General features: G+C 43.1%; 2 protein-coding genes across 4 annotated transcripts in view; both read left to right on the plus strand.

The window, feature by feature from the left end:
• rsrc1 (arginine/serine-rich coiled-coil 1) overlaps window positions 1–1,178 on the plus strand; it is a 191,930-nt gene extending 190,752 nt beyond the window's left edge. Inside the window, 1 exon segment of the mRNA NM_001140733.1 lies at window positions 709–1,178. Within this exon segment, the coding sequence (NP_001134205.1) occupies window positions 709–801 (93 nt within the window). The 3' untranslated portion in view covers window positions 802–1,178.
• A 7,472-nt stretch (window positions 1,179–8,650) lies between these two features.
• LOC106612456 (myeloid leukemia factor 1) overlaps window positions 8,651–13,380 on the plus strand; it is a 28,915-nt gene continuing 24,185 nt past the window's right edge. The window contains exons 1-3 of one of the 3 annotated variants that reach the window (XM_014213601.2): window positions 8,651–9,009; window positions 12,353–12,361; window positions 12,479–12,641. In XM_014213601.2, the coding sequence (XP_014069076.1) occupies window positions 8,963–9,009; window positions 12,353–12,361; window positions 12,479–12,641 (219 nt within the window). In that variant the 5' untranslated portion in view covers window positions 8,651–8,962. Of the gene's footprint in view, window positions 9,010–10,691; window positions 11,171–12,352; window positions 12,362–12,478; window positions 12,642–13,380 lie in introns of those variants that run through there. The other 2 variants (XM_014213599.2, XM_014213602.2) reach the window with 2 other exon arrangements.

The following is a 13,380-nucleotide window of genomic DNA, read 5'->3' on the forward strand; positions in this document are numbered from 1 at the left end:
AGTAGGGGCCGTGTGTCAGGCTTATGACCATTGTGGCAGGTGTGCTGCCCAGACCGGTTGTGGGGTGGGGCTTCACTTTGACACATCCTGTGTGAAAAAGCACACTGAGCGCCGGGAAGAGGTGGCACTGTATGACGGAGCACCACACCAGAGTGAGCTCAGTCAGGATCATTGCAGACGCCCATGCTCCCCCATTGCAGACACATTACATTTACATTTAAGTCATTTAGCAGACGCTCTTATCCAGAGCGACTTACAAATGGGTGCATTCACCTTATAATATCCAGTGGAACAACCACTTTACAATAGTGCATCTAAATCTTTTAAGGGGGGGGGTTAGAAGGATTACTTAATCCTATCCCAGGTATTCCTTAAAGAGGTGGGGTTTCAGGTGTCTCCGGAAGGTGGTGATTGACTCCGCTGTCCTGGCGTCGTGAGGGAGCTTGTTCCACCATTGGGGTGCCAGAGCAGCGAACAGTTTTGACACATGCATGCACGCACACACAGACACATGTACACCTTGCTCTACTGACCTAAAGTCTTCCTCTGATGTAGTATAGATTATCTGATTGTTGCACCCACTCATCCCTCACTTTCTCAACCACACATCTCCCCTCAGATAACAGAATACACAAACAACCAGACATAAAAGTTATCTACCCATGTGTCTAACCAGTGTGCTTTGCTCCTTTCTGTATTCTCCTCTAGTTGTTCCTGGACAAGGAGAAGGCCGAGGAGCTGTGGCTCAACAGGCTGATGTCCCTCCGCCAGGAGAGGCTCATGGGAAGTCCTGTGCCCTGATTGGACCCGGACCAATAGAATCGTCTGAACTGAGGAAACTTTGGTCCTGGACTAAATCCACCTGTCCTCACCATGAGTAGGGCCAAGGGTTTTTCCTGACCATGTGACCTGGCTCTAGTCTATCCTTGTCAGGTCACAGTCAGGAACATAGTTCCTAAACATAAACCTTTATAAATGTTTATTGAACCTCTCATTCACTGGACTTCCCTCAGACTTTTTGTCAAGAAACTTCTCTTTTTAAGAAGATTCATATATAGTTGATTTGTTTATCCCAAATGAGTTGTTGAAATGCACAGAAAATGTGCATTGTCTGTTGGATATATCAAACGTTGATCAATTGTGTTTGTGTTAAATTTGAATAAATATTCTCCCCGGTGAAGAAAAGCCTTGATTAGTAGACTGATTCCTGTTTAATAGACTGTTTGAACCTGATGTTTCTCAGTTAGGCTACAGTGCCTTCAGAAAGTATTCACACCCCTTTACTTTTTCCACATTTTGTGTTACAGCTTCAATTTAAAATGGATTAAATTGAGATTTTGTTGTCACTGGCCTACACACAATACCCCACTGGCCTACACATAATACCCCACTGGCCTACGCACAATACCCCACTGGCCTACGCACAATACCCCACTGGCCTACACATAATACCCCACTGGCCTACACATAATACCCCACTGGCCTACACATAATACCCCACTGGCCTACACACAATTACCCCACTGGCCTACACACAATTACCCCACTGGCCTACACACAATACCCCACTGGCCTACACACAATACCCCACTGGCCTACACACAATACCCCACTGGCCTACACATAATACCCCACTGGCCTACACATAATACCCCAATTTGCTTAACAATTCACATAATGAGTTGCATGGACTCACTCTGTGTGCAGTAATAGTGTTTAACATAATTTTTGAATGACTACCTCATCACTGTACCGCACACATACAATTATCTGTAAGGTTCCTCAGTCGAGCAGTGAATTTCAAACAGATTCCACCACAAAGGCAACGTTTTCCAATACCTCGCAAAGGGCACCTATTGGTAGATGGGACTTTTTTTTTTTAAAGCAGACATTGAATATCCCTTTGAGCATAGTGAAGTTATTAATTACACTTTGAATGGTGTATCATTCAGTCACTACACAGGCATCCTTCCTAACTCAGTTGCTGGAGAGGAAGGAAACCGCTCAGGGAATTCACTATAATGACTTTAAAACAGTTACTGAGTTTAATGTCTGAGATAGGAGAAAACTGAGGATGGATCAATAACATTGTAGTTACTCCACAATACTAACCTAATTGACAGTGAAAAGAAGGAAGCCTGTACAGACTACAAAATATTCCAAAACATGCATCATGTTTGCAACAAGGCACTAAAGTAATACTGCAAAAAATGTGGCAAAGCAATTAACTTTTTGTCCTGAATACAAAGTGTTATGTTTGGGGCAAATACAACACATTACTGCATACAAATCTCCATATTTTCAAGCATAGCGGTGGCTGCATCATGTTATGGGTATGCTTGTAATTGTTGAGGACTGGGGAATTTTTCCAGGATAAAAAAGAAACGGACTGGAGCTAAGTAAAAGCAAAATCCTAGAGGAAAACCTGGTTAAGTCTGCTTTCCATGAGACACTGGGAGATTAATTCAGCAGAGACAATAAGCTAAAACACAAGGCCAAATCTACACTGGAGTTGCTTACCAAAAAGACAGTGAATGTTCCTGAGTGGCCGAGTTACAGTTTAGACTTAAATCTGCTTCAAAATATGTCAATTTTTTAAATGGTTATCTAGCAATGATTTGACAGAGCTTGAAGAATTTTGAAAAGAATAATGGCCAGTGCTGTCAGTGGTTTATTTAGAATTCAAGGCACACTTAACCAGCATGGCTACCACAGCATTCTGCAACGATACGCCATCCCATCTGGTTTGCGCTTAGTGGGACTATCATTTGTTTTTCAACAGGACAATGACCCAACACATCTCCTGGCTGTGTAAGGGCTATTTGACTATCTGGACTTTATATTGAGATTGGCAACTTTCATAAATTAGGTGCATTACCACCACCGACCTCGTTCGTCATTTCAGTCGCCTACGTGGGTATAACCAATGAGGAAATGGCACGTGGGTACCTGCTTCTATAAACCAATGAGGAGATAGGAGAGGCAGGACTTGCAGAGCGATCTGCGTCACAAATTGAACTGACTTCTATATAAGCCCTTGGCAACACAGACGCACTGTTGTGGCACTGTTGTGCCTTCTTCAACATGTTGTCTGTGTGCATGGACCATTTCAGATTGTCAGTGATGTGCCGAGGAACTTGAAGCTTTTCACCCTCCACCCTCTCTTCTCCCTGTCGATGGGGATTGGGGCATGCTCTCTCTACTGTGTCCTGAAGTCCACAATCAGCTCATTCATAGTGTTGACATCGAATTAAGTGTTGTTTTCCTGGCACCACTCCGCCAGGGCCCTCATCGCTTCCCTGTAGGCGTTCTCGTCGTTGTTGGTAATCAGGCCTACCACTGTTGTGTCGTCAGCAAACTTTAGGAGATGTGTTAGGACAATAAGATGGCTGTCCAGCTTCCTCAGATGTCAGATCTATTTTCCTTGTTCTTAATAGAGCTCCGATGACTTATAATGCTGACCTATCTGCCTGTGAGAGTCAGGTGAGTCACAGTACACAAATAGAGCCCAGCGTTCTGTGTTACTGTCTGGGCAGTGGGGTGGCTGAGGGCTAGCCAGGTCCAGACTGCAGCTCTATTTGTGGGCTGGGGCAGATGGTAGACTTGGAAAGAGATGGAGGATCGTGGTTAGCTCTCGTATTCCCAGGCTGCCCGTGTACTAGTGAAATGTCACTGTGAGCGTGAACATACCTCAAGTTTTATAGGCAAATTATATGGAAGTGTTCCTATTTTCTTTTTTTCTGAATGAATTATTATTTATATGGCCTTGTGTTTGTGTTGTTGTGTGCATCATGATTACAAGTGGGTGTGTTCCCTGTCATATGCATACTCGAGCACATATGATTTTACACATCTGCATACCAGTCTGTCTCTTTTCTGTTTCAGTGTGTGCCCCCGGTGTGTGACTGTGTGCTCGCTCATGTGTGTGTGTTGTATGTTGATGGTGGGCTTCAAGGATCTGTTGGTTACTCTCAGCAGATGGTGCTCCTTACATCAGTCAGCCACATGCTAGAGTGTCAGGTAGCAAAACCCACTCCCAGAGAGCCTGGTGTTCTTGCAGTCAGCTGTTACTAAACATTTAGACAAAGGGCCACTTGTCAACTACAAGCAGGAGGATTCAGATTTTTGTGTGATGAGGCTACAGTAGGCCTTCTGACAAACACTTGACTACATGGCTTATTAATCATTAGAAGCACAGGGTTTAATGTAGGGGTTTTTAGTTTACTTTTATAGTTTGTTTCATAATTTGCCTCCAGAAGAGGAGTTACCAGATAAACTAGAGACATTAAATCTCCTTCCTCATCATTGAAATGTAAATGTGTTGCTTGTTATGCGCTTTGAGATTATTTTCTGTAATGAAAAGCTCTATACAAGTTTGTTTGGCCTTTTTACTTTATACATTTTACCTTACATGTGCAATGCTCCACATTTTTCAACATTCTATCATCAATGAGCTCGAGAAGATCAGATGATTTGATCCTGATTCGATAACCCTGACCGCTATCACCCAGTCACAATGTTTGTGCAAATTAGACTGATCGGAAAACGTTCAAACTTTGATAGAAGCGGTGAAGTAGGCAATGGAATGCAGACGTTCCATTGACCAGATTGGCACACATTCAACAAATCCGTTCTAACAAAGTGGATATTCTTCAAATACGTCATATCGACTCGGACTATGTATGTATAAAAAAGTATTATACCTACACAGTCGTAGTCGGTATTCACGTAATAATAAGGTAATGTTGCAATGTTTTACGTGAATACCGACTAGTCCGAGTCAATATTCACGCAATAATAAGGAATTCCCTCGACCATGGTGGTCAACCATCTTCCAGGAGAGCTAATAGGTGTGCAGGCTTTTATTCCTGTCCCTCTCAAACAAACCACATTTTAGAAATTAGCTGCTCAACCGGACCTTGATAAATAGTCTCTGATGTGTTTGAGCAGGGCTTGATCAAAAGCCTGCACACCCAGTAGCTCTCTAGACTGAGGGTTGACCATATATGTTTAATATAGTTGCTTAACAGATATTCTACTTTGTGGGGGGTTAAGTACCTTGCTCAATAACAGGAGATGGTACTGTACATGGGATCAGAGAGCAGCCTCACAGTGTCGATAGCATTTTACGTTTACTTTATTATTTGTTTATATGTTAGTTTTAGAATTGACTAAAACAAGCAGACAACAAGAAAATTGCTTTTTAAAAAGGTTACGTTTTTGCTCTGAGCCAATGGGGTAGCCTAGGTAACCAAACCCTGGATTGCTGAAGCTATGAATTGGCCATTGAGAGGCTTTGAGGCTCCGGTCGGCCATATTGGCACTCCCTACTAGGAGCAGTCCTCCATAGGAATGAATGGAATTCTACAATATTTCAATGAAATGTTTCAAGGACAAAATTACATTAATTTAAGTATGTTTTTGCTGTAGTGGGGACAGTAACATTAGTACTCTCTGTAAAAAAAAATATTTAAGGGACAAGTTTTTTAAAATTGTTTTTATGTTTAGCTCCCATAATATAATTTAAAAGTATGCATTAAGGTGTCTAAGGGTTTAAGCTTCGATCACACCGTCATTGCATTTTGGTACACCAGAATTACATTAATTTCCAATTAAACGTTTGCCTTGCAGCATTGCGTTGTAGAGGCAGTTGCAGTGCGTTCGGTGTGGTGCATACGTTGGATTTATCGCACGTACATGCCTCAAACTGTATACGTAGGCGGCTTGACAGAAATGGTTGCAGAAGGTGAATGTTTAACTTTTGTTGCATACATAGACAGATGATGCTGAGTACTATTTTGCGCAATAACACTGTCGGTGTGTTCGAATCGTTATACAACTCATTGGTTACGACATTCTATCTAATACCCAGTAGATCTATTGGGAACATTCTAACATTGGGCGTTCTGATGTAATACATTTAATTGTTCGTAAATTCACTCTGGCCATCTATGGACACACCCGTAAACATAAACATTGGGCGCGGGGAGAACAGGGGATTCACGTTTATTGCATTTTTACCACCAACCAATGTGATCACATCACACCAGAGAAGCTCTCGCCATTCACACTTCCCCGCCAGTTCATTGTAAACGCTGTAGCCTATTTTATATCCAGCAACGAAGAGCAAGGTAGGGCCTACTTTCCTCAAGTATATATATACAGTACCAGTCAAAAGTTTAGACACACCTACTCATTCAAGGGTTTTTCTTTATTTTTACTATTTTCTACATTGTAGAATAATAGTAAAGACATAAACTATGGAATAACACATTTGGAATCATGAAGTAACCAAAAAAGTGTTAAACAAATCAAAATATATTTTATATTCTTGAAAGTAGGCACCCTTTTCCTTGATGACAGCTTTGCACACTCTTGGCATTCTCTCAACCAGCTTCACCTGTGTTTGAATGTTAAATGACGAGACAGAGGCGTTGATGCGAGTAACAAGTCTTGTTCAGTACATTACAATATATCCGGGTATCTCAAGCACACCACTGGAGTTGCAGTAATTAACATTTACCAACAGATGGCATCACTGTGCCATTTTACACCCATAACAACCTGGGAATGCTTTTCCAACAGTCTTGAAGGATTTCCCGCATATGCTGTGCACTTGTTGGCTGCTTTTCCTTCACTCTGTGGTCCAACTCATCCCAAAACATCTCAATTGGGTTGAGATCGGGTGATTGTGGAGGCCAGGACATTTGATGCAGCACTCCATCATTCTCCTTCTTGGTCAAATAGTCCTTACACAGCCTGGAGGTGTGTTTGGGTCATTGTACTGTTGAAAAACAAATGATAGTCCCACTAAGCGCAAACCAGATGGGATGGCGTATCGCTGCATAATGCTGTGGTAGCCATGCTGGTTAAGTGTGCCTTGAATTCTAAATAAATCTCTTGACAGTGTCACCAGCAAAGCACCCCCACACAATCACACCTCCTCCATGCTTCACGGTGGGAACTACACATGCGGAGATCATCCGTTCACCTACTCTGCGTCTCACAAAGACACGGCGGTTGGAACCAAAAATCTCAAATTTGGACTCATCAGACCAAAGGACAGATTTCCACCGGTCTAATGTCCATTGCTCATGTTTCTTGGCCCAAGCAAGTGTCTTCTTCTTATTGATGTCCTTTAGTAGTGGTTTCTTCTCAGCAATTTGACCATGAAGGCCTGATTCACGCAGTCTCCTCTGAAAAGTTGATGTTGAGATGTGTCTGTTACTTGAACTCTGTGAAGCATTTATTTGGGCGGCAATTTCTGAGGCTGGTAACTCTAATGAACTTATCCTCTGCAGCAGAGGTAACTCTGGGTCTTCCTTTCCTGTGGCGGGCCTCATGAGAGCCATTTTCATCATAGTGCTTGAAGAAACTTTCAAAGTTGTTGAAATTATCTGGATTGAGTGACATTCATGTCTTAAAGTAATGATGGACTGTCGTTTCTCTTTGCTTATTTGAGCTGTTTTTGCCATAATATGGACTTGGTATTTTACCAAAAAGAGCTATATGCTGTATACCACCCCTACCTTGTCACAACACAACTGATTGGCTCAAACACATTAAGAAGGAAAGAAATTCCCCAAATTAACTTTTAACAAGGCACACCTGTTAATTGGAATGCATTCCTTATGAAACTGCCAAGAGTGTGCAAAGCTGTCATCAAGGCAAAGGGTGGCTACTTTGAAGAATTTCAAATATCATTTTTTGATTACTACATGATTCCATGTGTTATTTCATAGTTTTGATGTCTTCATTATTATTCTACAATGTAGAAAATAACAAGTGACCAAACTATATTGCTACTTCTGGGACACGCATTGGGCTATGCTACTGGTTCAAGAGCTATACACGGAAGAGAGAGGCCAGTGGAGATGCATCATGCATAAATGCACAAGAGTGGGACAGTGAAGATGGATATATGTAAATTAGAAGTTAATTCATTGGCTGGGCTATTAATACACCATTCGAATGCTAGCCTATAAGGCGTAGCCTACTACAGTGCATTTAGGCGACCACCACCTGTGCTCTGCCTGCCCGTTTTGTGCCAATTAATTGAAGTTGAACATCCCCAAATACGTCAGTTGAATTAAATGTGCAATATAAAGTATAGTGCCTAAACCTATTTAACCCCCTAGAGTCGATGTCCGCGCAGCTGAAACCTAATTAGCATAATAATAAACAGCCCCATAAAAATCTGTACATTTAAAATAGAGAGATACGTTTTTTTTTGCATTGGGTGCTTCTCAATCCACAGCGTCCGCCGATGTCACACTTCCACATATGCTGTGAAAAGTGACAGCGCTAGAGCGGTGTTTGTCAGACCATGAGACATCTCGAAAATCGGTCTTCTCACAAAATCGTCTGTAGTGTCAGAAAGGTTTGGCCTACGGGTAAAGCTCCACAAAAAAGATAAGGAGCCAATGACCCTTCTATGGAAATATGAGACTCTCACAAACACGGTTGTGTTCTCCGTTTTGCTCCATGACACCCACAAGTGTTTTGGGACTGGACATGCCGATCTGCCAACTTCTGTAGCGTTGAAACAGTGGACGTGGAAATGTGTTCAACATCCACTGAAGTAGCTAGCAAGTTTACTACTGTAGATAGCTACAGTAGTTGCCTTGGTAACCAAACAATCCGACTTGCTAGTTTAGCTAACCAAACCATCAGTCATAGCTAGCTATTATGAAAATGTTTTCAATTCGGCTTTTGCTTTCACAGCTCAAACATAGAACATTTAAGTGATAATGCCCTCGAAGCCAGTGTTTGGAGGATATATTGGCACGCCTCGAAGCCGGTGTTTGGAGGATATATTTTCACGTGCCCAATGTTCTAAAATGTAGCAAGTTTCGATAGTAACCAGGGGCTGTCACACACCGGCTAGAAGGAGCCGCTTCATAGATCGAATCAGAAAATAGACATTTCATACTTCACTTTTCCCCGTCCAACACCCGTGGAAATGTGGAACAGTCTTCTCAGGGAATTTGACGAGGACCCTTTCTTCTCGTAAGTAGTATCAATTATTGTATTCTGCCACTCCTTCATTCGACTGTCTGAAGATTTTTCTAGAAAAATAATATTTATTTTAAATATCAGTCAAAAGTCAACACCACTTTGAACATGACACATTGTTTCAGATAAAGGACAAGAACCACTGTACCCACCCCTTGTCTAAAATTATCTGTAGTGTAGGCTATTCTCAATAACGTTATAGTTTGCCAGTGATAAGATTGTGTAAAATAATGAATGTGGAGAATGTATCAGCACTGTATGTGTGTTAGCTTGCTAGCCAGCCAGACAATCTTAGAGAGGGATTATTCCATTTTACAATTTTCAATAACTGCCAATATGCTAACATTCCATTCAAACAATTCAAAACTCTCATCCTTCTAGACCTATCTGCTGCCTTTGATACTGTGAACCATCAGATCCTCCTCTCCACCCTCTCCGAGTTGGGCATCTCCGGCGCGGCCCACGCTTGGATTGCGTCCTACCTGACAGGTCGCTCCTACCAGGTGGCGTGGCGAGAATCTGTCTCCGCACCATGCGCTCTCACCACTGGTGTCCCCCAGGGCTCTGTTCTAGGCCCTCTCCTATTCTCGCTATACACCAAGTCACTTGGCTCTGTCATATCTTCACAGGGTCTCTCCTATCATTGCTATGCAGACGACACACAATTAATCTTCTCCTTTCCCCCTTCTGATAACCAGGCGGCGAATCGCATCTCTGCATGTCTGTCAGACATATCAGTGTGGATGACAGATCACCAGCTCAAGCTAAACCTCGGCAAGACGGAGCTGCTCTTCCTCCCGGGGGAGGACTGCCCGTTCCATGATCTCGCCATCACGGTTGACAACTCCCTTGTGTCCTCCTCCCAGAGTGCTAAGAACCTTGGCGTGATCCTGGACAACACCCTGTCATTCTCCACTAACATCAAGGCGGTGACCCGATCCTGTAGGTTCATGCTCTACAACATTCGCAGAGTACGACCCTGCCTCACACAGGAAGCGGCGCAGGTCCTAATCCAGGCACTTGTGATCTCCCGTCTGGATTACTGCAACTCGCTGTTGGCTGGGCTCCCTGCCTGTGCCATTAAACCCCTACAACTCATCCAGAACGCCGCAGCCCGTCTGGTGTTCAACCTTCCCAAGTTCTCTCAAGTCACCCCGCTCCTCCGCTTTCTCCACTGGCTTCCAGTTGAAGCTCGCATCCGCTACAAGACCATGGTGATTGCCTACGGAGCTGTGAAGGGAACGGCACCTCCATACCTTCAGGCTCTGATCAGGCCCTACACCCAAACAAGGGCACTGCGTTCATCCACCTCTGGCCTGCTGGCCCCCCTACCTCTGAGGAAGCACAGTTCCCGCTCAGCCCAGTCAAAACTGTTCGCTGCTCTGGCACCCCAATGGTGGAACAAGCTCCCTCACGACGCCAGGACAGCGGAGTCAGTCACCACCTTCCGGAGACACCTGAAACCCCACCTCTTTAAGGAATACCTAGGATAGGATAAAGTAATCCTTCTAACCCCCCCCCCCTTAAAAGATTTAGATGCACTATTGTAAAGTGGTTGTTCCACTGGATATCATAAGGTGAATGCACCAATTTGTAAGTCGCTCTGGATAAGAGCGTCTGCTAAATGACTTAAATGTAAATGTAATGTAAATGTAAACAATGCATTCAATCCCCAGCCGTACTCTGGCTAAAATCAGTTAATGATAGGATTTACACAAGTTGTAAATGCAACACGTACTGATATTGTATCATATAATAGCACTAACAGCTTTTCAAGAAAATATAAAACGTTATGGTCTTGTGACACACGCTGGTATAATAGTTAAGGCAAAACTTCGAATATTGTTTTTATAGAGCGAGCTCGGTTGTCACGACAGCTACTGCTCGAGCGTTGAATAGCCAGCCAATCGGAGGGTTCGTCGGAGGTCATGTGGCTGTTTGTTCATCAGCCCAACGTTCTAAAATGTAGCAAGTTTCGATGGTAACTTCATTGACACCGAGCGCGGGGGGCTGTCACGTTCACACACCGGCTCGTAGGAGCCGCTTCATTACAGGAGACAGAAAATAGATATTTCATACTTCACTTTCCCCGTCCAACACCCGTGGAAATGTTTAACAGTCTTCTCAGGGAATTTGACGAGGACCCTTTCTTCTCGTAAGTAGAATCATTATTGTATTCTGCCACTCATTCATTCGACTGTCTAAAGATTTTTCTCGAAAAATAATGTTTATTTTAAATACCAGTCAAAAGTCAACACCACTTTGAACATGACACATTGTCTCAGAAAATAGACAAGAACGACTGTATGCTACCCACCCCGTGTCTACAGTGACACTATGTAGGCTATTATCTATAATTTTATATTTTAAGAGCTGCATTCACAATCAATAGGTTGAAGATATTATTATGGGAAAATTGTGTTTCCAATGCTTTGTTATCAACATAGCCTATTTCCTTATATAAGCAGTTCCAGACTGAAGAACTGTTTATATCTCCAGGCCATCAGAATGCTGAACAGCTATCACTTGCTGCATGGCTACCTGCCTGTACTCTGCCCTGCACCTTGGAGACTTATGCCCCATGTGTATATATAGAGTCATATTCAAAATAATTTAAATGACAACTAAGGCACACCGAAATCGATGTTTGATGTGTTCAATAGCTACTGGTTAACATGTAGACTACAGTAATAGCATGGTACTTACTACTCAAGGCATAGAGTTACCGGTGTCAGCAAAACATTGCTTCATGTTTTTCATTGGTGAATAGATGCTGTGACCCATTCCCCAGGATAAGTGAGAGAATGAAATATCTATTAATCACCTGGTCTAGATCCTTGTCATATTTTAGGCCTGCAATAAAATCTGATAAATGTTACATTACAACCCCCATTTTCAGTCCACAAACCAGCCCTCCCTTGCAATGCCCAGTTGCATGTTCTTGCTATTACTATTTTTATTATTAGAATTTAATTTTTTAAAACATACATTCTACACAGAAGTGAAGCCGCTCCGAACACCCAAAAACCTTGTTGTCCCCGAACGCCCCCCACCCACTCCACATCTAGCTATGACTATTTGTACTATTTTCACACAGAAATAAAAATGCCGATCACTGATTTGACCTAAGAAATAAGGCGGAGCAACACTGCCTCCTTCATTGAAGTGTTTGGGGAGGTGTTCCACTAATTGATAACTAATATAACTATGCCTACTCATATTAATTGTGAATTTGGTTGTATGACAGACAGTAAATTATGAAATGGTGAATGCCTGGTGTTAAGAAGTTTCCTTCCTTCCTTTATCTCCCTCCACTTTCCCTTTTTCCAATCTACAGCTCGTCAAGGTAGGACCATTTGTTTTTCACTCATCAGCACAGTCATCAATTCTGCAAAGAATTACAGAACCAGCATCTCTGGGAACATTGAGGCTAATTCCCTCTCCTTCTTTGTCTTCTCCACAGGGATCCATTCCAGGCACACAATACCCGTGTACAACAGATGATGCGGAGTTTCTCAGAGCCCTTTGGTAGGGACTTCATGCCCAGTCTGACTGGCGGGCGGGACAGGAGCCACGTATCCGGGGGCCAACTCAACACTAGCATGGTGCCACGGGAGGACCACAGGGTGAGGACTGCTGCTCTGACTGTGACACACTGACTGGGGTAGGGTAACTAGGGCCAATGTGTTGTTATGGTGAACCAGGTTAGGTCCCACACATAATAATAATATTTAAGTTGTAAAGTGCATTTCCTATGCTCAATGTGCATGACACGAGTAGCCTGGGAGTATCGATATTGGCTAAAGCACATACAGATCCTGACCAGGATATGTCAGGTCAGGAGAGGGTTGTTGGTTTGAATCTCAAACAGGTGACTGCTTCAGTGCCTCTAGTTCATACCCTATCCTTAAGCTGGTCTTCTTACTTGGAGAGCATGTCCCTTTGGATTTATTCTCCTTATCTGCTTGTGCTATCATGTCAACTCCTTATCATGCCAAACATTTGTCTGCACAAACAGATCTGGGACCAGGCTATGTTCTCTTGGCTTGAGAAACAGAAACTGGCGACCATACCTCCCAGTACATTGTAGATTCTCCCCATTCACTCGTACTCTCTTGATGAAGGTGTGAAATCATATCCTTGGCCCAGGAGTTGGTCAGTTCCTGGTAATGACATACATACTGTCCTCTTAATCTGTGTCAGTGAGTGAAGAAACCCAAACACCTGCACCACAACTCGCCCCCCTCCACCCACCTCCCTCATTTCAGCGCCCAGCATTCAAACAAACAAGAACGCTGACCAGCCGAAAGAGAAAAAAGAAAAGGGCTTAGGTTTACTGGGGTCGTGATGGAAAATGGCTATGGA

This window comes from Salmo salar, chromosome ssa09 (assembly GCF_905237065.1).
Source record: "Salmo salar chromosome ssa09, Ssal_v3.1, whole genome shotgun sequence".
Taxonomy (NCBI): domain Eukaryota; kingdom Metazoa; phylum Chordata; class Actinopteri; order Salmoniformes; family Salmonidae; genus Salmo; species Salmo salar.